The sequence below is a fragment of the Cavia porcellus genome, unplaced genomic scaffold (assembly GCF_034190915.1).
Source record: "Cavia porcellus strain 051 isolate PalLab524CR breed Dunkin Hartley unplaced genomic scaffold, mCavPor4.1 scaffold_1, whole genome shotgun sequence".
In the NCBI taxonomy this organism is placed as follows: Eukaryota; Metazoa; Chordata; class Mammalia; order Rodentia; family Caviidae; genus Cavia; species Cavia porcellus.
Genome location: NW_026947484.1, coordinates 177054132 through 177079101, shown reverse-complemented (window position 1 = coordinate 177079101; position 24970 = coordinate 177054132). Strand labels below are relative to the sequence as shown.

Sequence of the window (24970 nt, the reverse complement as noted above, 5' to 3'; positions counted from 1 at the left end):
TGAACTTTGATTCCTCTCACTAGGCAGCTGTCCTGCTCAAATGTCCTCCTCACTGCTTGAATGTTGATACCCCTCACCAGGCCATGCCCTTGGCTTTAATGCACTATGTTCGGGAGATCTACTGTGACAAAGACAGTTCGTTTCTTTTGGGCTACAGCATGCCCCACCAGACTCAACTGCTCATCATTCCCACCTCTTTCCTGCTCACCGGCAGACTGACAGACAGACAGACATTGAAGATGAGAATGAGAATTGAGAACGGGGCTTTGATGACTCATGCTTGGGCACCTCCATGCACGACCTGCCCACCATGAAGGCTCTCTCACCCCAGCAGACAGCTTGTTCAGTCCCACTAATGTCTTTTTAAGCCGTTTAGTAACAAAAGAAGACAAAAAGCAGAGAATTGTATTATTTGATTATATTTGAGTAAATTTGTACATAAGATTCAGAATTTAAAAAGTACAAGAGTAATATAAGGTTTTCATTTTATCTTCATCCTCCTTCCTTGATACTTGATACATACTGATAGCTTATTACATCTTTCCAAAGTTATTGCCCCACTGTTTCATTGTACTACCATTTTATTTCATTGTTCAGCTTTATGATGTCAGAATTGATCAGTATCATTCTGATACTGAATCTTCCTATCCAAGAACAAGGTACCTTTCTATAAGTTCAGATCTTTTATGTTCCTCATATTCACTTCAAGTTCACCAATTTCTGTTTTTGTTTTATACCAGAGATCAAAATCAGAACCTTGCACTTCCCAGGGATGCGCTTATGCCCCTAAGCTATAGTCCTGGCCCAGGTTCACCAATTTCTGCAAAGAAGTAGCTAATACTTATTTTCACTTTGCAGATGAAAATCTGAACTCTAAGGCCCCAGAGATATTAAACTTTTGAACTCCACTATGGTTTGAATGAGTGTCCTCCACCAAGGCTTCTGTTTTAAAAGTTACAGTCACTAGCTTCTGGAGTAGTGGAGTCTTTAGGAGCTTGGGTCTAGTGGGAGGAAATTAGATGATTAGGGGTGTGATTTTAATGGGGATACTGGGACCTAAGTATCTTTCGGTCTCCATTTCTTGTTTTCCAACTACCAGGAGGTAAGCAGCTCCCTCTACCACTTGTTCCTGCCTCTGATGTACTACCGTACCACAGGGCCAAAGCAATGAGGCCAACAGACCACAGACTGAAACCCACGCAACAGTGAGTCAAAATAGATCTTTCTTCTTTATTAATTATCTCTATTATTTTGTCACAGTAATGGAAAACTAATACAGACACCAATGCTATTATATTTGTTACCTTACACCAGAAAAAGCAGTAGTAGATCTAAAGATAACTGACTGTGGTTGACTATGAAAATTGTATTATTTGTCACTAATTACAGACCACAAATGTATTTTATTCAGTAGATCATTATAGTCACAATTTCTTAGATTAATTGGACAGTATCTATTTTTACTAGATAGTGAAAAATTAAGTAGTCATCCAAATCACGCTATGATGATTCGTATGTCATTGTTTTCATGCCGTCACAACTGCTTTTCCCAAATTAGCACCATTCAGCATTTCTATAAATGCAGCTGGCATATTTTCAAATCCTTTGGTGACGTGTTCATGATACTGGATTTTGCCCTGTATCAAAACAACAAATATTGATTTCATACTTCCAACACTTTTCTCATCCTAGCAACAAATTTATCATTTATTGTTTTTAACATTTCATAAGATGGAGGCATGTTTTCTGTGAACTGATAGTGAATTTGGGGGGCAAGATTCCTATACATAGTGTATGTATCAGATTACAAAGTACACATAAGTAGGTGTCCAATCACAGTGTAACAGAAATGTCGCTTAATCACTATTATGCACTTGCTAAGTAAATTCTGTAAAAAAAGTTTAATAACGCAATGATTTCAGAAAATGTAGAAGTAGGTAGAGAAGGGAACATAATTGCCAAATACTGTCTGGCTGTGGTTTGTATCTGCATGTCCCTACCAAAGCCTCACATGCTCATAGGTGAGTTTTCTAAGGTGACTGCATCATGAGGGTGTGATCATTACCAATGGATTAATCACTGATGAGCTAAATGTGATTTGGTTTGTGTCTAGATGTCCCCCCAAAGCCTCATGTTGTCACGGAGCTTTTTTCAGAGCTAGCTGAATTTAGACCATATGATGCTGGGATTAAGGGTGCATAACTACTATATCAATCCACTGATTGGTTTGGTACCACCCTAATCCCAGCAGTATGAATAAGATATAAAAGGCCAAAAGACACCGTTAAGCCTCCTTGCTGCTTTCTATTGCCTTGTTGTCTTCTATTGCCATGAACTGTTGCCCCTCTGCTGTGTGCCACCCTGCCTTGGAGCAGGCCAATTACAGACTGAAACCTCTACAAACTGTGAACCAAATGAACCCTTCCCCTTTTAACTTTGGGTGCTCAGTATTTCATCTCAATAAGAAAAGTAACTAAGACAGGAGGTAAAGCCCAGTGGAAGGAGGAGGGTCACTGGGCGGGTGGGGGGACTGTGTCTGTCTTTCTTTCTCCACCTTTGATTACTCTGCCTGCTTCCTGCCACTGTGCCATGAGCTCTTTCTCCTCTGTCATGCCCCTGTGGTGTGCCACCCTGCCTTGGACTTACGGACTGAGACCTTTACAAGCTGTGAGCCACAATAAACCTCCTTTAAAATGTGGATGTTGGGGACTGTGTCTCAGGAACAAGGAAAGTAACTGAGCAGTCTGTTTCAAAGCCACTTCTAGTAGCCAAACCATGCGGAATCATTACTCCCCTGGGCCTTGCAGTGGTGGAGCCTGTTCAGGAAGTGCCAGTAACCATAGCAGTCCAGTAATTTACATCCCCGTCAGGCCAAGGTTCTTTCAATTCATGCTTAACACTTATTTAGGAGCAACAGAAGAAAGGGCTTACTTTAGTGAGGAAGGTTTTTCTTTTTTCTTTTTAGTACAAGGCACACAATCTACTATGCGGGACTAATATACATTTTAAAATTCTTCCATAGGGTCTACGTAGAGATTGGAACTACCTGAAAGCATACCTGGTAGACATCATGTATGAACTTGTGAACAAAATTATTTGCTTTACGTCACTGTGACAATAAGGAAGTTCTGGGGTTGGAGCCCTTGACTTGAAAACCTCAGTTGATTGCTACATTTAGAAAAGCAGAAAAATCTGAATGGGATGGAAAGCTAGACTCTAGTTTAATGATTAAAGGACGATGAATACTGTTATGGTTTGAAATGTGAAGCCCCTCTTTCTTAACTCATAGGTTAAAATCCTCATAATCCCTAGTACCTCACAATGTGACTAGATGTAGGGACAGGGCCTTTAAAGAAATAATTTGTCAGTATCTTCCTGAAAGAGTTAAAGACATCCTATTACAGAAGTACATGCACACTCATGTTTATAGCAGCATAGTTCATAATACCTAAATCCTGGAAGCAGCTTCTATGTCCATTAACAGATGACTGGATAAAGACAATGTGGTATTTATACACGGTGGAGTACTATTGTACCACAAAGAAGGATGGATTTAGGGCACTTATAAGAAAATGGAGCCAGGCGTGGTAGTGCATGCCTATAATCTCAGCTCTTGGAGGCTGAGGCAGGAAAATCACCACGAGTTTGAGGCCAGCCTGCATTACATAATGAGACCCTGACTTGAAAAAAAAAAAAAAAGAAACAAAACAAAAATAGATACACCTCGAGATTATAAAGTTAAATACATTAGGCACATAAACTTAAATATTGCATAATTTCTCTTATATGAGAAATGCAAAATAAAATAGAGCAAAATAAGAGATAGAAAACAGGAAGTAAGGAGATACACCTTTTTCAAAGGGGAGGGAGACATGAAGAGGTAAGAGGGAGGGTCTGAGAAGGGCATGAAGAAATGAATTAAGATGTGTTATGTGCATGTACCAAGTCCCCAGGAGAAGTGTAATCATTGTGTACTGCAAGTATGTACAAATAAAAACAATAAAAAGTGGGGAAAAAAAGATACAGTGAGGCCATATGGGTAGGTCGTGATTCAACAGGGCTGGTGTTGGTGTAAGAGATTAAGACACAATGAGAGAAGACTACGTAAAGACTTAGGGAAAGGCCTCAGAGGACACAAGCCTCTTGACACCTCGGATGTTAGGCTTCCAACCTCCAGAACTGTTAGACGACAAACCCCTTTCGTTTAAGCAACCCAGTCTGTTGCTTTAAGTTTTGTTATGGTAGCCCTAGGAAAATTAACACTAATACTAATGTAAAATGTTAATGATACGGCATTTAAAGTATAGATGCAGGGAACATGGGAGCTCTCTGCATAATTATGTAAAAGTGTTCTAAAATAAAATATATACTTAAAAAAACAGAAGATGAGGGAGACAGGAGAAGACTAGAACTCACTAGTTACTTAAAATAGAAATGAATCCGCTTCACTGTTAGAAAGAAACACTCTAGACACCACGGACACCAGCACAGGGGTTTCTTCTTATTAGCTGTGATCAGAGAAGGGTAAGATTCTGTTTTGCCATTGAAGGCAAAGAGGCAACATGGTGGGAATTTAAAAATAATGCAGCTTTTCCCAGGGTTTTAGAGCCCAGCCCAGCACTCCAAGTGTTAGAAGACTAGGAAAACTGCTAAGCTCCAGTGGCTGCCAGAGGAGCATTCTGTTTTGTTTTGTTTTTTTAATTCAGAAGTGACCATAGGGGCTCAGCGGCATAAGCGCCTGCCTTGCAAGCAGGCAGTCGTGAGTTCAATCCCTGGTACCGATAAAAAAGAAAAAGATAAAAAAAAAAAAAAAAAAAAAAAAAAGAAGTGACCATAGCCAGGAAATAGAAAGCATTTTATCACCGTTCCTCTCTCATACTAAAATAATGCACCTTGATCCTTTAGATTTCTGTAGGCTACAACTCCACTACGACAAGATGGAAAAATGATCATAGCTCAGAACAAAAAGGGGTTCTTCTTCCGGATCTGAAGGCATGGCCATAAGAAAGCTCTTTGTGCCACAGCTCATTTAGGTGCCCCTCTATCATTCATCCACTCAACAACTTTTATTCATTTTTTTTCTCTTTTGTTGGTGTCTGGGACTAAACCCATGGCCTCATCATGCTAAGCAAGTAATCTACCACTAAGCTACATCCCCCAGCTCTTAGGTGCTTACATTCAAACACTATTCTAGGTTGTAGATACATCAGAAAATGAAATGCTTGAATGTTGTTATCTTCATGGAGATATAGTCTCATGGAAGGGAGACAGCAATACATACAAATGGGATTGCTGCAGATAAAAAGGATCCAGGAGAATCAGATATAAATAATATTTCAACTTAAAATAAGGTCATTTAAAAATTTTCATCATTTGTTCTAATGTTCTGCTACATACTCTGGTTGCATCCGATTAACTATGTATTTCAAAATAGCTAGAAGAGATGATTTTGAATGGTATTCCAACCAAAGAAAGTTGGCTGTCAATTAACCTGATGTAATTATTACACATTATATATAGGTATTGAAAAATCATGTGTATACAAGTATTATATGTCAATTCAATTAAAAATTTTTTTTGTTTTCATTTTTTGAGAGGTTCTTGCTATGTAGTTCAGGTTGGCTTTGAGCTCACACTGTACCCCAGGCTGGCCTTGAACTTGCAGCAGTCCTCCTGCCTCAGCCTCCCAAGTGCTGGATTATACACATGCACAACTACAATCAGCAAAATGATTTTAAAAGCTGCCTCACTGTCAGGCACTTTTTAGCAAAAACTTGAAGGACATGGAGAGAGTTAAGGAAGCAGTCACGAGGGTGAGAGGGGGGTCCTACTTAGCAGAAAAAACAAGGCATGAACACTAAGAAATGAAATCAGAGAGGCACAAAAGGCCACACTGTGTACAACTTTGTAGGATTTATAAGAACTTTGGGTTTATGCTGACTAAAATGGAAAGCCTTCTAGGGTTTTGAACACAATGACAGTTAAAAGGTCACTCCAGCTGCTATGTTGGGAATTGTTGGCAGGGTGGCAGAAGTGGGAGACCAGACAGCAGTCCCTGCAAACATCCAGACAGTGTAGCAGCCTGGACCACAGGGGCAGCAGAGGATGTGGAAGAAGTGCTAAGATTCTGTACATATTTTGAGGCTTGAGCCATCAGGAAAAACTGAAAGGATAGACATAGGTAAGAGAGAGACACACACCAAACACAATTTCAAGGTTTTTGTTTGAGACAGTCTCTCTATACATTCTGGAATGGCCTTGGATTCACTATGTAGCCTACAGTGGCATGAAACTCACAATCCTCCCATCTTAGCTCCCCACGATCTCCCAAACCCTATGACCTCAAGGGTTTTGCACACAGCTTTGGAAGAGCAGAACTGCCATAACTGACATGGTGAAGTCTGAGAATGGAGCAGATTTAGCGGGAAAGATTAAAACATAGTTTTTGATGTGTGTTAGGCATCCAGGTGTAGCTATTGAGCGGTTTAATGTATCAGGCTGAACTTCAAAGGCGATAGGGCTTTGGGAGCTCTCAGCACCCTGAAGGCATTTAAAGCCATGAGCCTGGGTGAGGGGAAGCCATAGTAATGAAGAGATAATAGTATGCATAGAAAAGAGGCCCAATGACCATGCCTCAGGCACTCAGTTACTAATTTGAAGAGAAGCCAGAGGAGAAGTCAGCAGAAGATAATTAGTGAAGAAATCCAAGAGCTAAGGGAAGCCAAAGGCAGAAAGTACACCAACGGAGGGCAGTCACTGTAAAATATTCTCCCACAGCTAGGCAGTAGTAAGGACAGACCTCCTCGTTTCCCAGGGTGAGAGATACTGATAACCTTGAACAAAGAAGCTTTTGTACAATAGCAGCAGTGGAAAAGCCTGACATATGGGTTCAGCAAAGAAAGGAAAGAGAGGAACTGCATGCATGGGTGTATATAACATGTCCAGGTATCTTGTTATAAAGGGGAGAAGCAGAGAAATGGACTTAAAAGTGCAAGGGAATGAAATTTAGAGTTTTCTTTTTTGTTTTCTCTTTAAAGATACAAAAAGTGAGAATGTTTTTATTTGAAAAGCAGTGATACAATAGACAGGCAGAAACTGATGATACACCAGAGGGAAGAATTGGTAAACTAATGGTTTTGAGTAGCAAAACCCAGCGCTCTAGTGTACAGTGGAAGCGGGTAGTTGTAGAGCTGCTTACCTCTAAAACCCATTTCATCAAATCTCTCAGAGCCTTCTCACGGACATCTCCTTGCCATCGGTACACTATGAACCCTTCAATGCGGAGCTGCTTATAGATAATACTCTCTGGGGATGGACCTGAAAGCAGAGGGCACATTTGGGTGACAGGGTCCACAAAGGTGTCAACATGCCAAGATTGTCAGCACACTGTGTGGAAAGCAGAATAACAGCCCCAAAGGCACCCACATTCAAAATCTGTGAGCATTTTACCTTACATTGCACAAAAGATTTTGCATATGTAATTACATTAAGAATCTTGAGATTGTTGTATCTCTGTAACAGAATAATCTCAAGCTTTCAATATAACCACAAGCTCTCTTGTAAGAGAAAGAGGGACTCAGAGGAAAAAAATAAGTGATGATGGATGCTGGGATTGGGAAGCGCAGATAGGAGTAAAAAGTAGGAGGAATCTTATGCTACCGGCTTTGAAGATGGAGAAAAGAGCCACATGCCAAGTAATACAGGCAACTCCTTCAAGCTGAAAAGTGAGGAAACATCCTCCTCAAAAGCTGATCATTTTAGAATTCTGCCTTCTAGAAGAATGAGAAAAAAACTGCACTGTGTTAAGCCATAAGTTGGTGGTAAGTTTTACAGCAGCAATAGGAAACTAATGCACACTAAGAGTCTTGCATAAGCCAGGCAGCAGTCAGGTAAGAAAGGCACTATTCCTAGGAGAGACAGAAAAGGTTGTACTGGTTACCGAGTTTATTTCCTCCAGGATCCTAAGTGACCAGAAGTGAGAGAATAATACCTAAGTATAGCCTTTCAATTCTGAGAAATCAGGTGAGGATGCCTAGAGAGTATCAAAGCCAAAAAGGGTAAGACAACTTGTAGAAATTATCCTTAGCATCACAGATAACTAGCATTACTCAAGCATAAAATTCCCACTGTTTACTTTGAAAAAGATAGCATTTAGTGGGAAAGTGGAGCTTTGTCCTGAACTATAGAAACTAACACAAAGCGAGTAACACAGCTGAATGCTTCTCCAGAGGACACCAACAGCATTTCTTTTTTTTTTTTACAATTTTTTTTTTTTTGTCTTTTTCCTTTTTATCAGTAGCAGGGATCGAACTCACGACCGCCTGCTTACAAGGCAGGCGCTTATGCCGCTGAGTTAAATTCCCAGCCCCCAGCATTTCTTTTCAGTTAAGAACTGGAATCTTATTTTCTCAACTTGAAAGAGGGTGACACAGTACTGCTGATGGGAGTGTTGATTTTTTTTTTTTTTTGGAGCAAAACAGCAAATGTAGCGGAAAAAATGGTGGAAATAATTACTTGCTTCCTAGCTATCCTAGTAGTAGAATATATAAGAATTTCTGAAAATCAGAGGCAAAGCAGAATTCCTTGTGGTTCAAATGAAATGGGCAAGGTCACCTGACATCCCCACGACCTATCTGAAGTTCCAAAGAGTAGTTGCTAAAAGGAATAGATCAAGTTACTGTAACCAACATATTTAGCTGTACCTCACTGGACTACGGATAAGAAAATGCATCTTGGACCTTTGCTCAACCGATTGGCAGGTGATTTGCTGTGATTCTAGCTTAGCATCAATTAGAATAATATAGGGTTAAAAAATGTCTTAACGATGATATTACCAAATGGTAATATCTGAACTTTCCTTCTTGGAGAAGGTTGTATCTTTGACTTTTCATAGCTCAGCCCCTTCTGCTCTAAGCCCTGCTCTTCATGTGGTTGTGTTATTAATTACTGAGACTTATAAGAGTTCCTTCTCATTAGTCAAGCTTGTTATAGAATGAGTAACCAACTGATTTATGTTTGCCTAAACCTTGATTACAGTCTAAAAGATTTCCTTTTATTCTTCTTTCATCCTTTTTGGGACCACAGGTAAATCTAACACGACACAGCACAGAATAATTAGAGCAGAAAACAACCTTACTTGAGAATTCAGAACACTGGTCTTTGAGTATGTTGCTAATGGGATTTAATGAGTCTCTGGTTGTTCATGTTCCCTTCCATAAAAAGAGGCCTGTATAAGATGTCTCATAGGTCTCTGAGTAACACATGCAGTTCTCTGCTGGTACTGCTTTTGAACCTTGTAATATGGACAGAGAGCGGCAACTTCAGCACAAGAGAGTAGAAAAGTGGGGTTTGGAAGGCATGGCAGGGCGGCGGAAAAACAAAACAAGGACACTCAAGAAAAGGAGGTAAAACACATGCCCCTTTTCCCTTTTACTGGTAACTGTTAACTTGACCAGGCCAAGGTGTCTCGCCACTCCAGGAAGTACTGCCCAAGATTGTGGGGAACAGGACAGACTGCCTTTCCCTTAACCCACATCAAGACATTCTCCACCTAACACACAGCTTCAGCAGTAAGATTGGTATCATGAGGAACTCTTGTGCTCCGTTTCTAAATCAAATCTTGGCTGTCTTTTTGTAACTTCATAGAACATAATCGGTAAGCAAAATTTGAATAACTATAAATGTTTCTTCCATGCTTGATCCTATTACTTTCAGTAGTGAAAGTTCATTTCAGCAGACAGTACAAAATATATGAAATCACATAGTTTTAACAAATGCTATTGCATTATTATTTGAGACTATCAGGAAATCTTCCAGCAGTCACTGGCCTATCCCATGTCTGTGAATCTTCCCTCACCCAGGCCTACATCTGTAATCACCTGCATGAATTTGTTACCTGGGGGAAGTTGATCCATTCTGTTATACACAGAGATGGCCCCACAGATCGCAATCTTTCCAAAGTCCTTCATTTGGGATAAAACGGTGTTCAAGAACTCTCCACCTACCTAAGCAGACAGGGGAACAAACAAGGAAACACTTTAAATAATGTGATCACTAAATCGACAAGAATTATTATTTCACAATGCTGATTTAGTAGCTACAAAGCTGATTGGGCTAGTCATGCTGGCACATGCCTGTAAGGTCAGTTACTCCAGAGGCTGAGGCAGGAGGATCACAAAGTCAAGGCCAGCCCTAGAAACTTAGCAAAATCCTGTCTCTAAATAAAGTTTTCAAAAGGGCTGGGGATGTAGCTCAGTGGTAGAGTGCTTGTCTCATAGGTGTATACCCTGGGTTCAAATCCCAGTACTACAAAAAAAACCCAAACCACAACAAAAAGTTAATCAAATTAGCACATCATTGCAGACAAGTATAGTTAGAAAAAGACATTAGAAATGAAAATTTCCACTTGACTCTAGGAACATACAATAATATAAATTCTAATTTGTTAAATATGGTTTTCTGATCAGTCCAACAGTTTCATTGTCCTGTAATCTAAACATACGGAAAAAAAACTGAAAACACATATGAAGAACAACATTGGAAGTCTCACACTTTCCAAGTTCAAAACTTACTACAAAACCAATCAAGTCAGTGTGAGAACAGAAATATGGATCACTGGAACTGAATTAAGAGTATAACAATGAACACTATGATCAACTGATTTTCTACACGAATGTCAAAACAGTTTAATAGTAGTAAAAACACTGATAAGTGTTTTTAACAAACAGTGCAGAAAAATGGGATATTTACATGAAAAGAATAGAATTAAACTGCTCCTTACATTATACACACAAGTTAACTTAAAATGCAATATAGACATGAATATAATAAAGCTGTGAAATTCTTAGAAGTCACACAGGAGTAAACTTTGGTGAATTTCAGTAAGACAAAGCCTTTTTAGACCCACAAAAAGCCACAGCAACAAAAGAAATAAAACCAGATAAATTAGACTTCATCAAAATTGAGAACTTTTCAGCTTCAAATGATATCATCAAGAAAGTAAAGACAACTCCTGGAAAAGGAGAAAACAGTTGCAAATCTCATTATCAGTGGGTTCCACATTTGTGAACTGGGATACATGCTACAAGATCAAAACTCACAGAGATTTCCCTGGTAATTTGCAGAGATGCACAAAGCAGCAGAAGTGAGACAGCTGTTCCCAGCAGGGACTAAACAAGGAAGGTAATCAATTATGTTCACTTTAACACGGAGAAAACCACAGGGTGGAGACAGCCAGGGACAATACAACGTAGTTGCAGAAGCTCTGGCTCTGGGGACCGAGGTGAGCATGATCACCAGCTCTGGAGACACTGGTAAGTGGAGCAGCCTGATGCAAGTTACTGAACACTTCAGAACCTCATTTTCTCTCATAAAACAAAGAAAATAGAAAACACTAGGAAGTGGTGTTTTTAGGACTTAAGGTTATATTTAAAATGTACATAATTGTACGTAGTTCTCCTAAAAGCAGTAGTTTAGGGGTCTTGGTGACTCCACAGGATGTAACTATTGTGAATAATGAAAACCAATTCTATCAGATGCATAAAGAATTCTTAAAACTCCAGACATAATCCATTTGGAAAATAGGCACAGGATTGAACATGTATTTCTCCAAAGGATATATACAAACGTACTCAAAAAAATCTCAAATATCACTAGCCACAGGAAAATGCAAATCAAATCTACCCAGATGACTACAAGAAGAAAGCAGACAGTTACTAGTGTTGGTAAGGATATGGAGAAATTGTAATCCTCATACATTGCTGATGGGAATATAAGACAGTACAGTTACACTTTGTGTAATGGTTTCACAGTTCCTCAAAATGACTAAATACGAAGTTACAATATGACCTAGCAATTTTACTCATGGGGGATACATAAGGTTAAAGAAAACATGTTTGAACAAAAACTTGAACACTAATGTTCATAGCAGCATTATATTATAGTGGCCAAAAAGCATAAATAACCCAGATGCCCATCAATCTATATCATTAAAATTTGGTATATCCATATAATGGACAAGTTTTCAGCCGTAAAGGGCTGATAAGTGTTCCAGTGTGGTTGAGGCTTGAAAATATTTTGATAAGTGATAGAAGCCAGTCATAAAAGCCATTTTTGGGGTGAGAAAATGAGGTACTACTCTGCCATAAAGGATAAATTTGAGTCATTTGTAAGAAAACAGATATATCTTGAGCCCATAATGTTAAGTGAAATAAATCAGACCCAACAAGCTTCAATATCTCATGGTTTCTTTTATGAGAAACCCAGAATATAAATAGAGAGCAAAATGAAAAATAATAAGAAGTGGGGAGATAGATCTTTCTCAAATGGGAAGAAGATCAACATAGAGGAAAATGGGAGGGTAGGGAAGAAAACGGGATTAAAAAAAGTAATTAAAATGTGTTATGTACATGTACCACTACCCATAAGAAATGTAAACATTATGTACTACACACATGTACTGATAAAAACAATTAAAAAGGTATATGTAACTTTCTTCACATATTTTATACAGGAAGTTCAGAAATACATTCCTTTATACTTTATCAATTAATCAGGTAACTCAGTTCATACTTACATTATCAAAATAGCAATCATAACCATCAGGGGAGGCTTTTTTCAAGGCTTCTTCCAAAGAATTTACTGTCTTGTAGTTAAAGGCAGCATCAAATCCAATTTGTTTAAGGTAGGCAATCTTTTCATCAGACCCTGCTGCTCCAACAACTTTACAGCCCTACATAGGAAGAAAAACAGCAACTGTTAATAGACCAGAAACATAAATCAACTCCATGTTCCTACTCTAGTGTGGTCAGGCTTTCTAAGAACACACTTCATGTGTAAGAAATATCACACCAGGCCAACTGACCCCAGGGATGAAATCAGTCCCTGCAGCCCAGCTTGGCTTGCCTGGCCACCCACAGATCCCTTCTATATTTACTGGATTTGCAATTCATCTTTTTTTTTTTTTTATTTGGGCACCTCTTTTCAACGATGTGTGTGCTATCTCTTGGTGCACTGGTTCTTTAGACCATTTTTTGGGCTCAACTCTTGGTAACTGACACTTAGTGTGATTTGGTCCAAAGCACTGGACTAAATGCTCACTAATCACAGAAGAACTGGAAAGCATTCTGAAAAGCAGTCTCAGGATGATAACACTGAGCTAAAGGGATTAGGTCCTTGGGAATCTAAGCCCAGTAAAATTAAAAAGCATTTTCAGATATCATAGCAAAAAATTTTTAATTACAATTTTTTAAAACTACTGTATGTAATTTTAAACTTAGATTGTTGAAACAAAATCTAGGATATGGAAACAGAAGCAAAGAGGAATATATACTACATTTAAAGTTCATATACATATATAAGTATGCTTTTTGAGTGAAAATATGTATACAAACACTAGCAGAATATAAGTAAGACAAATTTTAAATATCAGCACTAGCAGAATCTAAACAAAACTTTGAGTTTAAGTAATTAGAGAAAAAAATAAACACTAAAACACAGAAAGAGAAATAATGACCGATAAACAAAACAAAATGACTTAAATTCACCTATTAAAACACTGAAACTTCCTAGTAGGGAAGAAATCAAATGCAGCTATCCACTATTTACACAAAGTATATATAGAGTAAACAGACAAACAAACAATGTTAAGGGCAACTCATCAAATTTTTTAACAAAAAGTCCTTGTATTTTTAACAAAATATTTGAAACAAGAATACTGGAAACATTTCTAATTCATTTTGTAATTCTAGCATAAATTAGGTCTGACTAGCCACTCTGAGTTTGCAAAATCAAAACTTTTAAGCCTAACTCATTATAAACATAGATGTAAACATTCTTTTTTAAAATGTTATTAAATCAGGGCTGGGTATGTAGCTTAATGGTCAATCGTGTGCTTAGCATGCTAAAGGCCCTGGGTTCAATTCCCAGTGCCCCTCCCAAGTTATCAAATCAATTCCAAAGGCATCTATAATGTGACATAGATAAATATTCTAGGAAGACTAGATTGGTTCCATGTTGGAAAAAATATAATTCATTGACTGCAAAATTAACATGCTAAACTGGGTGTGGTGATACACACCTGTAAATCCCAGTGCTCTGGGAGATTGAGATAGGAAGGTCGCAGGTTCACGACTCATCTGAGTAATTTAAAAAGTTAATGAAACAGTGTCTCAAAATAAAAAATAAAAAAGGGATAGGGCCATAGCTTAGTGCAAAGACCTGGATTCAATCCCAAGTGCTAGGGGAAAAAGTTCACCTGCTAAATAACAAATGCATCCCTCAAATGCAACCTGTAGTCCCTATTTACTTGCTTAAATAATTTCTGCAATCTATTACAGCCTCATATTATAAACTCCCATTAGTATAGGAGACAGCCTGAACCACTGGTTGTAACTCATCTGCCTTCCATTTGTACACTAGGGAGCAGGTCCTGAGTCCTGCATCCTAGCCTTGGGCAAAGTTAGACTGGGTCTGAGCTACCTTGAGGTCCTCTATCATAAGACTGTGTCCCTTGAGCAGAGATCTTCTGGGTACCCCCCAAAGTTAGTTCTTTCTGGGGCAACAGCCTTTGTAATGCAGTTATGTGGGTGATAACTGTTAGTCTGGCTGATCTCAAGTCCTTCTTTCTGTTGCCATAGGCAATCATGAGGAAAAAAATGTTAAACTGCAGAAAAAGATTGTTTAGTTAAAAATATAAAAACACTAGATCTTATAATCCAGTGCTGGAGGAGGAGGCCATTTAGACTTGATACCTACAGTGTTATCAAATGACAATATTCAGCTTACCTTTGCTATGCTGCTCCCCACAATTCTCAACCTCGAACTTCTAATCAAGGCCCACTAATCACATCATAAGCTCCTTGAGGTCAGGGAAAGGCTGCTATGCTCACTGTTGTGTTCTCAGTGCATGCTGTGGGTCTTCAATAAATGTTTGTTACCGGAGAAAGACACTTACTTTGAGCTTTGCTATCTGCCCCACAACAGAGCCCACTGCTCCAGCGGCTGCACTGACCAGCACGGTCTCGCCACCCTTCACGCCACAGACCTCCAGCAGGCCGAAGTAAGCAGTTAGACTAAGGGAGGAAACAAGGGGATATGAAAGGATCTGTTTGCTTCACCTGTTGTTCTTTTATATAAACCTCAAAGGCCTTCTCAGCAGCCTTGGCCCGTGCCAGGAGCCGTGGGATAAAAGCAAACATTCAAAATACAGGAAATGAGTATTATCAGCCACTTTGGTCCACTTTCTTCTCGACTCCCAGAGAGGAATAAAGATGAAGAACTAGGAAAGGAATGGAGAGCTGGGTAGAGAGAGGCTACATCCAGTCCATGTCCAGGGCAAGTCTCAGAGGTGGAAGAATAGAGGTTCCCTTGACCTTGGGGGATTCTAAAAGGGAGATATAGTGAGACCTTGTCTCAAATAAAAATAAAAGAGGGCCGGGAATGTAGCTCAGTGCAAAAGCCCTAGTTCAAGCCCAGCACCACACATGTAAGAAGAGGATGAGGAAGGAAGGGCAGAAAGAGGAAAAGGAGCAAAAGGAAGAAGGGCACTTTTTAGACAAAAAAGGAGATGCGATCTAAAGCTGAGTTGGAAACTGGAGAAAAGGTGCAGGATGAACTGAGCAGGGATCTTTCTCAGTGATAAAGCTATAGAGGCTTGAGAACTTTCGATCTGTTTAAAGCTGAGTGACTGTACAACCACACTTGTGATTCATCTCAATTATTCAGACTTCAGACACTCTTGAACAACAGGAAACTCACAGGGACACAGGAAAGATGAGGAAGGAAAGACAGTGTAGAACAGTTCAAGGTAGACTGAACTCTAAAGTGAGGACAGAGGTGAGTAGTGGGTGAAGCCAAGAGCCCCGCCCCACCCAGGGAGAAGAGGAGCTGGTCCCTTTGTGTCACAGTTCTGCCAGATGCTTGTACAGGTCATGCTCCACGTTACTTTTACCTGTTGTTTTCTCTTTATGTCTGAGGATCTCTGACTTGAATTCTCCTCCTTGCCTTTAGCTTCAAGGCTGATTCTAAGTGTTATGGTTTGTATCTAGATATCTCCCCAAAACCTCATTGGTCAGAGGTGGGGAGTTTCAAAGGTGGCTGGATTGGGAATGTGAATGTGGATAAAGGGTGTGATATTGAGATTAATATATGGATAATGGATGCCTCGCCTGCATGTGAGCGACACCAATCAAAAACTTTACAGCCTGGATAGAATAAGGAGAGGGATGACAGGCTTGCTACTGCTGCTTGCTGCCTTCTGGCTGCCATGCCATAAACCATTTTTCCTCTGCAAAGTCCTCCTGCCATGCCACCCTAGCTTGGAGCAGACAATTAGGCACCAAAACCTCTATAAACTGTGAGCTGAAATAACCTTTTCCTCCTTTAAGTATTTTGTCTCAGGAATGAGAAAGGTAACTAAGACACTAAGCTACTCTTTTCTTTTTTAAATTTATTAACTGAAAAGTAAAAAATTTTTATTCTGCAAAATATTTATTCTGTACAATGTTATTTTAAAATATACAGTTATGTACTTATAGTGGGATGGTTTAATAAAACTGATTAACATACACATTTAGTTACAGTGGAAATAGCTAAATTGAGCTAATTAACACAAATTACCTCACAAAGTTATCATGTTTCTGTCAAGGACGCTTCAAATCTACCTTCTTAGCACTTTTCAAGAATACAGTATGTCGTTGCTATCAATAGCTCTTTTGAATGCCTCCTGGTAGCCACCATCCTGCTCTCTGCTTCTTTTTTTTTTTTTTTTATCTGTACCAGGGATCGAACTCACGATAGCCTGCTTACAAGGCAAGCACTTATGCTGCTGAGCTAAATCCCCAGCCCTCGCTCTCTGCTTCTTAGTTCACCTTTTTTAAAGATACCACCGCATGTGGAATTTGTCCTTCGGTGCTTCATTTATTCCACTAAATGTCCTCCAGTTTCAACTACATTGTCAGAATTTCCTTCTTTTAAAAAGCTGTGTAATGTTCCAGTGTGTGTGTGTGTGTGTGTGTGTGTGTGTGTGTGTGCGCGCGCGTCACGCATGCATGTGTGCCACGTTTTCTTTAGTAATTCATCTGCTCATGTATTTTTAGGTTGCTGCCCTTCCCTTTCTTAGCCTTACCATCCTTAAGCAGCCTCTGGCCTATAATTCCTCAAGTCTCTTCTTGTTGTCCAAATTCTATATAAATTGTTTTGAAAAGTACAATATACTCATGAAACTCACCCTGGCATGCCAATTGTCCCCAGGGCCAAAGACAGTGGTAATTTATCTGGCCACTCTGTTAGCAACTTTTCCAGTCCTTTCCCATCAGAAATGAAGTGTGTTGTCCAGCCTGATTGAGCCAATACGATAGATCCTGCTGGGAAGGCTGAGTTTTTACTTTCCACAACTCTGAAAGATAAAGCACATTAAGACAGCTGGGAAAAAAAACAAAAAAGACAGCTGGCCCATTTTTCCCTTTCATGAGAGTCAAGATGCTCTGTATTTGATGTTTACCAAGGACATGGAAGCTGACATTTAATAGCTGATCCCTGTCAGATCTCAGCATCTTAATTTTTTTTTTTTCCATCGGTACCGGGGATCGAACTCACGACTACCTGCTTGCAAGGCAGGCGCTTATGCCGCTGAGCTAAATCCCCAGCCCCATGCATCTTAATTCTTAGCCACTGGCATTGGGGCCAGCAAAAAAGGATTCTTTCTACTGATCCAGCATCTGCCCCTGTCCTCACCCATTTCTCTTCCTTTTGCTGCAGACGACTCCATCGGTCAGTTCAAGTTGCCCAGTTCACCATCTCTCCTCTTTAGAGCTCGCCCTCTATCCCTTTGTCCTGCTTTCTCTTGAATCTTTAACATTTTCTTATCTAATGTCCCTTCCTCCCAGCACATAAGCATGTTCAACTCTGCCATCTTATAATCCTGTCCTCTTCTTTCCTCTTTTTTTACCTTCCACAGCCAAACTTCCTCACTTCCCACTCACTTTACGACCTGCTGCTATGATTTAAATATGAAGCCTCCCCCTAAAGACTTGTAGTGAGGACTTGGTCAGGGGTGAGGCCCAGAGAAGTAATTGGACCATGAGGGTGTTGACCTCATCAAGGATCAACCGATTTATTAGCTTACAGTCCAGTGGGCTTGGAGGGAGGCCTAACTGGATGGAACAGGTCATGAGAGAGCATGGCTTCGAATGTTCTGTGTTCCTAGCTCCTTCTTAGCCCCTTCCCTACTGGCTCTTTCCCACCATCTCTGCTTCCTAGCTGCCATGAGGCAGGTAGCTTTCCTCCACCAGGCCCTTCCACCATGATGTTTCTGCCTGGGAGCCAGCTAGCCACACACAGAAACCTCTGAAACTGTGAGCCAAAGCAAACCTTTTCTCCTGCGAATTGTGTATGGTAGTATTTGGTTAAAGTGACAAAAAAGTGACTACCCCATCTCCTGCTGCTTCCACTTCTCCACTAAGATCATAACAACCTCTTGAACCCAATGGACATTCTTTAGTCATTATTGTGTTTGACCTTTAGGCTCTGTTCAGGGCTATGGATCACCCAAAACTCATCCCCTTGGGTTGCTGGGATACCGATCTCTCCTGGCTTCTTTATTTTCCTCTCTAAGCTGTCCTTCTCTGCCTCATGTATTGATTCCTTTTTTTTCATCTTCTCTCACTATTACCATTCTTTACTGTCTTCTCCCCAAATCATAAACTTATTATAGTACATGTTTACTCTAGAAAATGCAAAACATATAAAATAAAACATTAAGTTAGCTAAGGATTTTACTTGGCAGTAGAATGCATGTTTAGCACGTTTGAGGTCCTGGTTCAACACCCTAGCACTGCAAAAAATCTTTAATAAATAACTACAAATTTTAAAATATCAGTTATAACCCCACAACACAAAGATATTTTGGGGTTGTATGGCAATTTTAATGATATATTTATAACTATGTATTACATGTATTTACATAATTGAAGTACTGTTTTGTAACCTAAGGTTCCTCTCAACATTATACTATATATAATTTAACCTTTCCCATGTTATTAAAAATACATCAAAAACTATAATGAATTTAATTATTTCCCCATCAGTAGACTATTTCCAAGACCCTTCCTAATGTAAAGTTCATTTAAATTAATATTTATCAATATTAACTTGTTTCCTTAGATTGTACTTCTATAATTACTAGGCCAAAGAGTCTGAAAACATTTGTAACTCTTGCTGCATACTGCCAAACTCCTTTTGAGAAGGTGGTGGCAACTTCTTGATAGACAGTAAGTTACTTGTTGGTAAGTGCATAGTAAGTTACTTACTATTTGGTGTACCATCATATCATCTCTCAAGCTAACTTGTATTTTTAAAAATATTTGCCAATGCAGCAAACACAAATACATGTTTGTGTCTTTGATTATCAGCAAGAATGCTATAAAACTTTACAGGAAGAAAACTGTTGTTGGCAATGGAGAAATATATCTCGTACTTAGAATTATAAAGAAGTCAGTTTCCTCAAAATAAATTAAAGGTCACTAAAATACCAATAAAAATCCAAAAATAGAGAATGATGTTCATTTGTAGGGATTTATACTCACGTCTTGAGGATTTTTGAGCCCTTTACCCACCCCAACTTTGCCTCTACCCTTCCCATAATCCCACCATCTCTCCCTTACTATTTATTTACATTTTAGGTTTCTCATAAAAGATAAAATATATGACCATGTAATTTTTTTGTTGGAACTTGTCTTTGCAAGTTAAAAATACATATCTCTTTTCACCTAGAACTTGTACTTTTCAGAATTCAATACATTTCACCCTAGTGGTCAAAGAACACACACATACACACACACACACACACACACACACACACACACACACACACACAGATCCACACATGTCCCCTGAAGAATTATTTGTAGTAGAAAAAAATTGAAAACAGTTGTTACTGGTAGTAGATTAATTCAGTGGCAGAATGTAGTAGAATATAATATTTAGCTTTTAACCAAGATAGATGATATATTTAAATAGTATCAACAAAAAATTTCTATGACATTTTAAGTTAGCAAAAGCAATCTGCTGAAGGGTATATAATCCCACTTAAAACATAAAATATCTTCACTGAACAATTTTTGAAATACTAATACATTAACAACAACCGACTTCAAGGCTCAGATAAGGGATACTTTCACTTTCAAAGATAAAAACTTTTTTGTTTTATTTGAATGTTTACAACCATCATGAACTAGATGAATGTAATTTTTAAGTCATTAATAGTCAGGTTAACAGAACAAGGCTGAAATGACAGAAATTTCACATTCTGCTTTCCTTCCCACTTAATCAGGAAGAGCGTAAGATTCCCTAAAGTCGCTTCCAGGCTCAAACAGTGAGTGAACCACACCGAGGCTGAAGGACTCATAGGAGCAAAGGACAGAGATAGCGCTCGGAAGGAAAAAGAGGAATATTTCCAAGCACCAGGACACGTGAAGTAATTACCTGGCCACTTGCTGCCCCATCATCACAGCACCCTCCTTCAATCTTTTAGATGCTATTCTGGAAAGAAAGAAAAACTTACTCTTAGTGCAAAGAGCATCTGGGGAAAACTTCTTTGAATTTTCAGCCAAACAGAAAACCACTAGGGCAGTATGCACAGAAACAAAACCCACAGGGGCAGCACACACCCTACTAGCAGTACTTTGGCTCTGTGATCTCCAAAGATGCACTCTACTGGTATTTTTCCATGAGTGAAATTAAGATTCTTACCACCATGTTCAAGTATAGATGAGTTTAAATCAGTGGCTTTACAAATATACACCCAAATACACACTACTTAGTTCTTGTTAATACAAAACAGTAGTCACATAAAAGGATACTAATTAACATTTTAAAACTGTTTTTCATTTGAATCTTTATCAATCAACTATGAAAAATATTCAAAAGAATGATAATGATAGGTATATCATCTACTTTGGCAAAAAAGTACTGAGGCATTAGTAGCCTATGAAGATTTTTATTCCTTTCTCTCCCTGAATTGTTTACTATATACATAAGTTTGAGTCAACTATTGATTATCTAGATTAGAAGAATTCAGGTCACTGGAAGGCAAGAATAGCTGATTTCAGTCCTCCCAAATACTTTGCCCAAATAATCTGCCAGTAATGAAATGGGAAAGTTGGAGGCTGGCTTCTTGTTTTCCTTTTTTTCTGGAAGCAACTCTGGTGAGCAATAAATAGCACACTATGCAGAGCAGATTAGAGATGAGTGTAAAGAAAAAGGACCAGGGTGATCCCCCCTCCCCCCGCCAAGCTTCCAGACCTCTGCCTACAGAAACTGAGCCTCCATGAATCCCCTCACTCATTCCAATCACCAGAAATGGAAAATGACAACGCTGGCTATTTTAAAAGATGAGCCACAACACCCATGGGTCATTGCAGAAGCTCTGAAATAAGTAAAATTCTACACTGGTATAAATGAAAATCTTAAAAAGACTAGCTAAGGCACTTCACTATAGTTCAACACACAACATAAGAAGATTTAGGAGGAAAAAGAATACCTCATGTAAGGGTCCACGGAGAGAAATAAGGCTTCAAGCAGTACCTCTACAAAAGAAAGCATTCCATAGGCAGTTAAAAACTCAAGCCTGATGCCTGTGTTGGTTTTTTTCTGGCATTATAAATAAACACAAAATATCTTTCTGCTTTGGGGTTGTCCTCTTATCTGTCTGTGCTATTTTTTTTTAATTAGACATGTATAATGGTCACATTTAACACAGGGAATTTGCACCTGTCCGTAATATATCTTGCTGCTTCTTTTTCCTCATTCCCCTTCTCTCTCTCCAACCCCACTTCCCCTCCTTCTTCTCAAAAGCTTTGTTTCCATTTTTTCCTTCTTTTCAAGTTTCTTTTGTCCTTGCCTTTCATTCCCCTTTCCCTCTCTTACCAAATGTACAACCACTATGTTTCAATGCTCACACTAGATTTCAGTACTAATCTAAGTTAGTATGAAGAATAGGCATTTTAGTGGACTGACCCTCATGGACATATTTTCTAGAATTTTGTATCTGAGTACTGGCTATCTTAACTTAAAAATGAGATAAAAAACCTTGCAATGCATCCCCTTTCTCAAAAGCTTAGCTACCTGCAAGGCCCCTTACAGACACCTCATACAATCTGAGCTCTGCAGATGAGTAATAGGTGGTGCTTACCCCATTAGTGTGACTGAGCTTAACAGAACAGAGAGGATATGTTACCAAGGTCTGGTCAAAGCTTTAAAGAGTAAATCATCCAAGCATGAATTTCAGTTGTCAAAGAAAACAAAGGAAACTTCTACGAGGACATCGAAACTTCAAACAAAAGACTAAAAAGGTCTCTGTGGGAGACTGCACAATGGCTAGAAATACATCCCACCCTGTGTGCTAGCTCTTGGCTATGTCTTCCAATAAGAAATCTACTTCTAGGGGCCGAGCATGTAACACTAAGGTACAGTACTTGCTGAGCATGCATATCATAGTGGATTTGACCTCCAGCCCCATAACAAAATGAAAAAGGGAAATGTGGATGTGGATTCTCCTTGAATCCAGTCTTGGCAATGTTACTTGCTTTGACCAATAAAACACTAAAAACATGATACAGTTAGAAACTTGAAAAGGGCTTGCACATTGGAATAATCAACTCTAGTTGCTGCAGACCCATCAGATCACTATGAAAACAAAGGTCAAACAGCCTTCCAGGAAGGGCTCAGAGATAACCAAGGCCCACACTGCAGGAAAAAGTCTGCTAACTACCAGGCACAAGAGTGAAGCCCGTCCTAAAATAATCATCTGACCCAGTTAAAGAATCATTCAGTTTAACCCTGCTCAAACTGCCAACCCTCAGGGTCATGAACTCATAAATAATTGCTGTTTGAAGTCACTAAACTTTAGAGTAGCCTATTATGCTGCAAATGGTAACTGACAGTCTCTTCCAGCTCTGAAATCTTACCTCCATTTTTTAAGGGTGGGAGCTCAACAGTCTTCAACTCAAAGTCGCTCTGAGTAGGCTTACCCTGAAAGTGCTTCTTCAGGGTCCAGCTCTTAGCCTTAACCATCGTGAGGCTCCTAGAACACAATGAACATGTAATCAGCTACCACGACCTCACTGGATCACATTGAGGCCAGATAGCACGACCATAACGCTTTCCACGTTATTATCTAACGCCAACCACATTCTTTTTTTTTTTTTTTTTTTGGTCTTTTTCCTTTTTATCGGTACCAGGGATCGAACTCACGACTGCCTGCTTGCAAGGCAGGCGCTTATGCCGCTGAGCTAAATCCCCAGCCCCAACCACATTCATTTAGGATTTACTGCCTCTGGTGCTAAGCTAAGCACTTCATAAATATGATATTTTATTCCCCTAGCTTCTCTGTAAGATAGGCATTGTTATTGCCAGCTTAGAGAAACTTCCAAAGCAAGGTACAACGTAAACTGACACAAAAATTCTTCCTTTGAACCACTTAGGCTACAATTTCTCTAGGGTAATGACAGTTCCAGGGCGTGCAAATGCTTCCAGTTTGTCATCTCTCATGAAGTAAATCCCCAGGAAAAGCATCAAACACAAAGAACCAAACAAATCCCCTGAAGGGTGGAGACATCTGTCCTACAGCAGTTTCAGAAATGCCTGAAAGCCACTGAGTGGCGCTGCTGCTCCACTCCGCTTTCAAGAGCGAAATTTAAACTTGTCGCCTCATAAAGTTAGCTAATTAAGAGTTCTGAGAGGCGCCGAACTTTGGGCTTCGAACTACTCTGCGTCACGTGGAACCTCCTCTCCGCCCAAGAACGCTACAGAGGAGCCCACAGCTGGCGACTTTACCCTGCAAGGGGCACTTCCACATTGCACGTCAACGGGGGCGGGTGTGGTCAACCCTTCTTCCTCGTCCTCTTCAGTTTTAAAATTCATTTTGAATTATCAGCAAATTGCATGCGCCGAGGAGGTATAATGTGATGCTTTGATACACAATGTAGCGTGCCTGAATCGAGCTGATTAACCTATCGATGATCTTATATACCTATCGTGTTTACGGTGCAAACATTTGAAACTGTAGTTATTTTGAAATATACATTGTTACACACTAGAGCTACCCAGCTGCGCAACAGACTCTCAGAAATCTCTTGCAGCTTGCTACGATCTGACCCTTTGTTCCCTGGGCCCGGAGTATAGCTCAGCGGTATATACACCTGCTTGGCAATCGCAAAGTTGTGTTTGATTCCTGGTACCGGGGGGGGGGGGGGGAATCCGAAACATTGTTGTCCCTTTCTTTCCAAAAAGCGACCGCCCTTAATTTAACTCGCCCCAGCGGAGGCTGGCGCAGCTCAGGAAGGGTCCCACCGCGCCCACCCCACTCCCCATCGCCCCCCTATCTACCTTCTCCGGCATACTCGCCCCAGTTTTGCAGTCACTCAGCTCCTGGTTCAGCCCCTTTCCAGGCGCTGGCAGCAATGGGGTGGACCGGAAAAGAGCGCTCCCCCTGCCCTTCCCTGTGGGATCCAGCCCGGGCCTTTCCAGCAACCAGCAGGGATCGGACGCCTGGCACCCAAGTTTCCGCGAGCGCCAGGCAGGGCTGGAGGGCGCGAGGAGGGGGAGGGCTGAGCAGAAGAAACGCTTCCCCACGGCTGCGCCCAGACACGCAGCGGCAAGGAAGACCACAGCAGGCGGGGGACCAAAAGGAGAAGCAGGACTTCGACTCACCAGAGTCTGCAGTTCCACTTCCAAGAACAACCTCGAAACCTGCTAGCCCTGCGGAGCCCGCCGGACTTGAATTTATGGCGCTGTGTACGAGAGGGTGGAGCATCTCAAGGGCGGGACTACTTCTGGATTCGGGATCCCGGAGTCACGGGAAGGAAATGAGGTCCCAGGGGTGCATGCAAGCGCACATCCAGTAGCAGAAGCTCCCATTAGAGCCCTGCTAATGGGTGGGTGATTCTGTGCCTGCGGCCGCAGCGCCCTCCGA

The 24970-nt window shown here is 40.1% G+C and overlaps 1 protein-coding gene across 3 annotated transcripts; it reads right to left on the bottom strand.

The window, feature by feature from the left end:
• Positions 1-401: 401 nt before the first annotated feature.
• On the bottom strand, positions 402-24740 carry Ptgr1 (prostaglandin reductase 1). 3 transcript variants are annotated; one of them, NM_001172980.1, is given in 10 exon segments: positions 402-1637; positions 7199-7317; positions 9896-10004; positions 12575-12730; positions 14954-15071; positions 17228-17395; positions 20482-20538; positions 21539-21584; positions 22965-23080; positions 24709-24740. In NM_001172980.1, coding segments are annotated over 9 exon segments (990 nt in total). In that variant the 5' UTR covers positions 23071-23080; positions 24709-24740; the 3' UTR covers positions 402-1526.
• Positions 24741-24970: the final 230 nt, after the last annotated feature.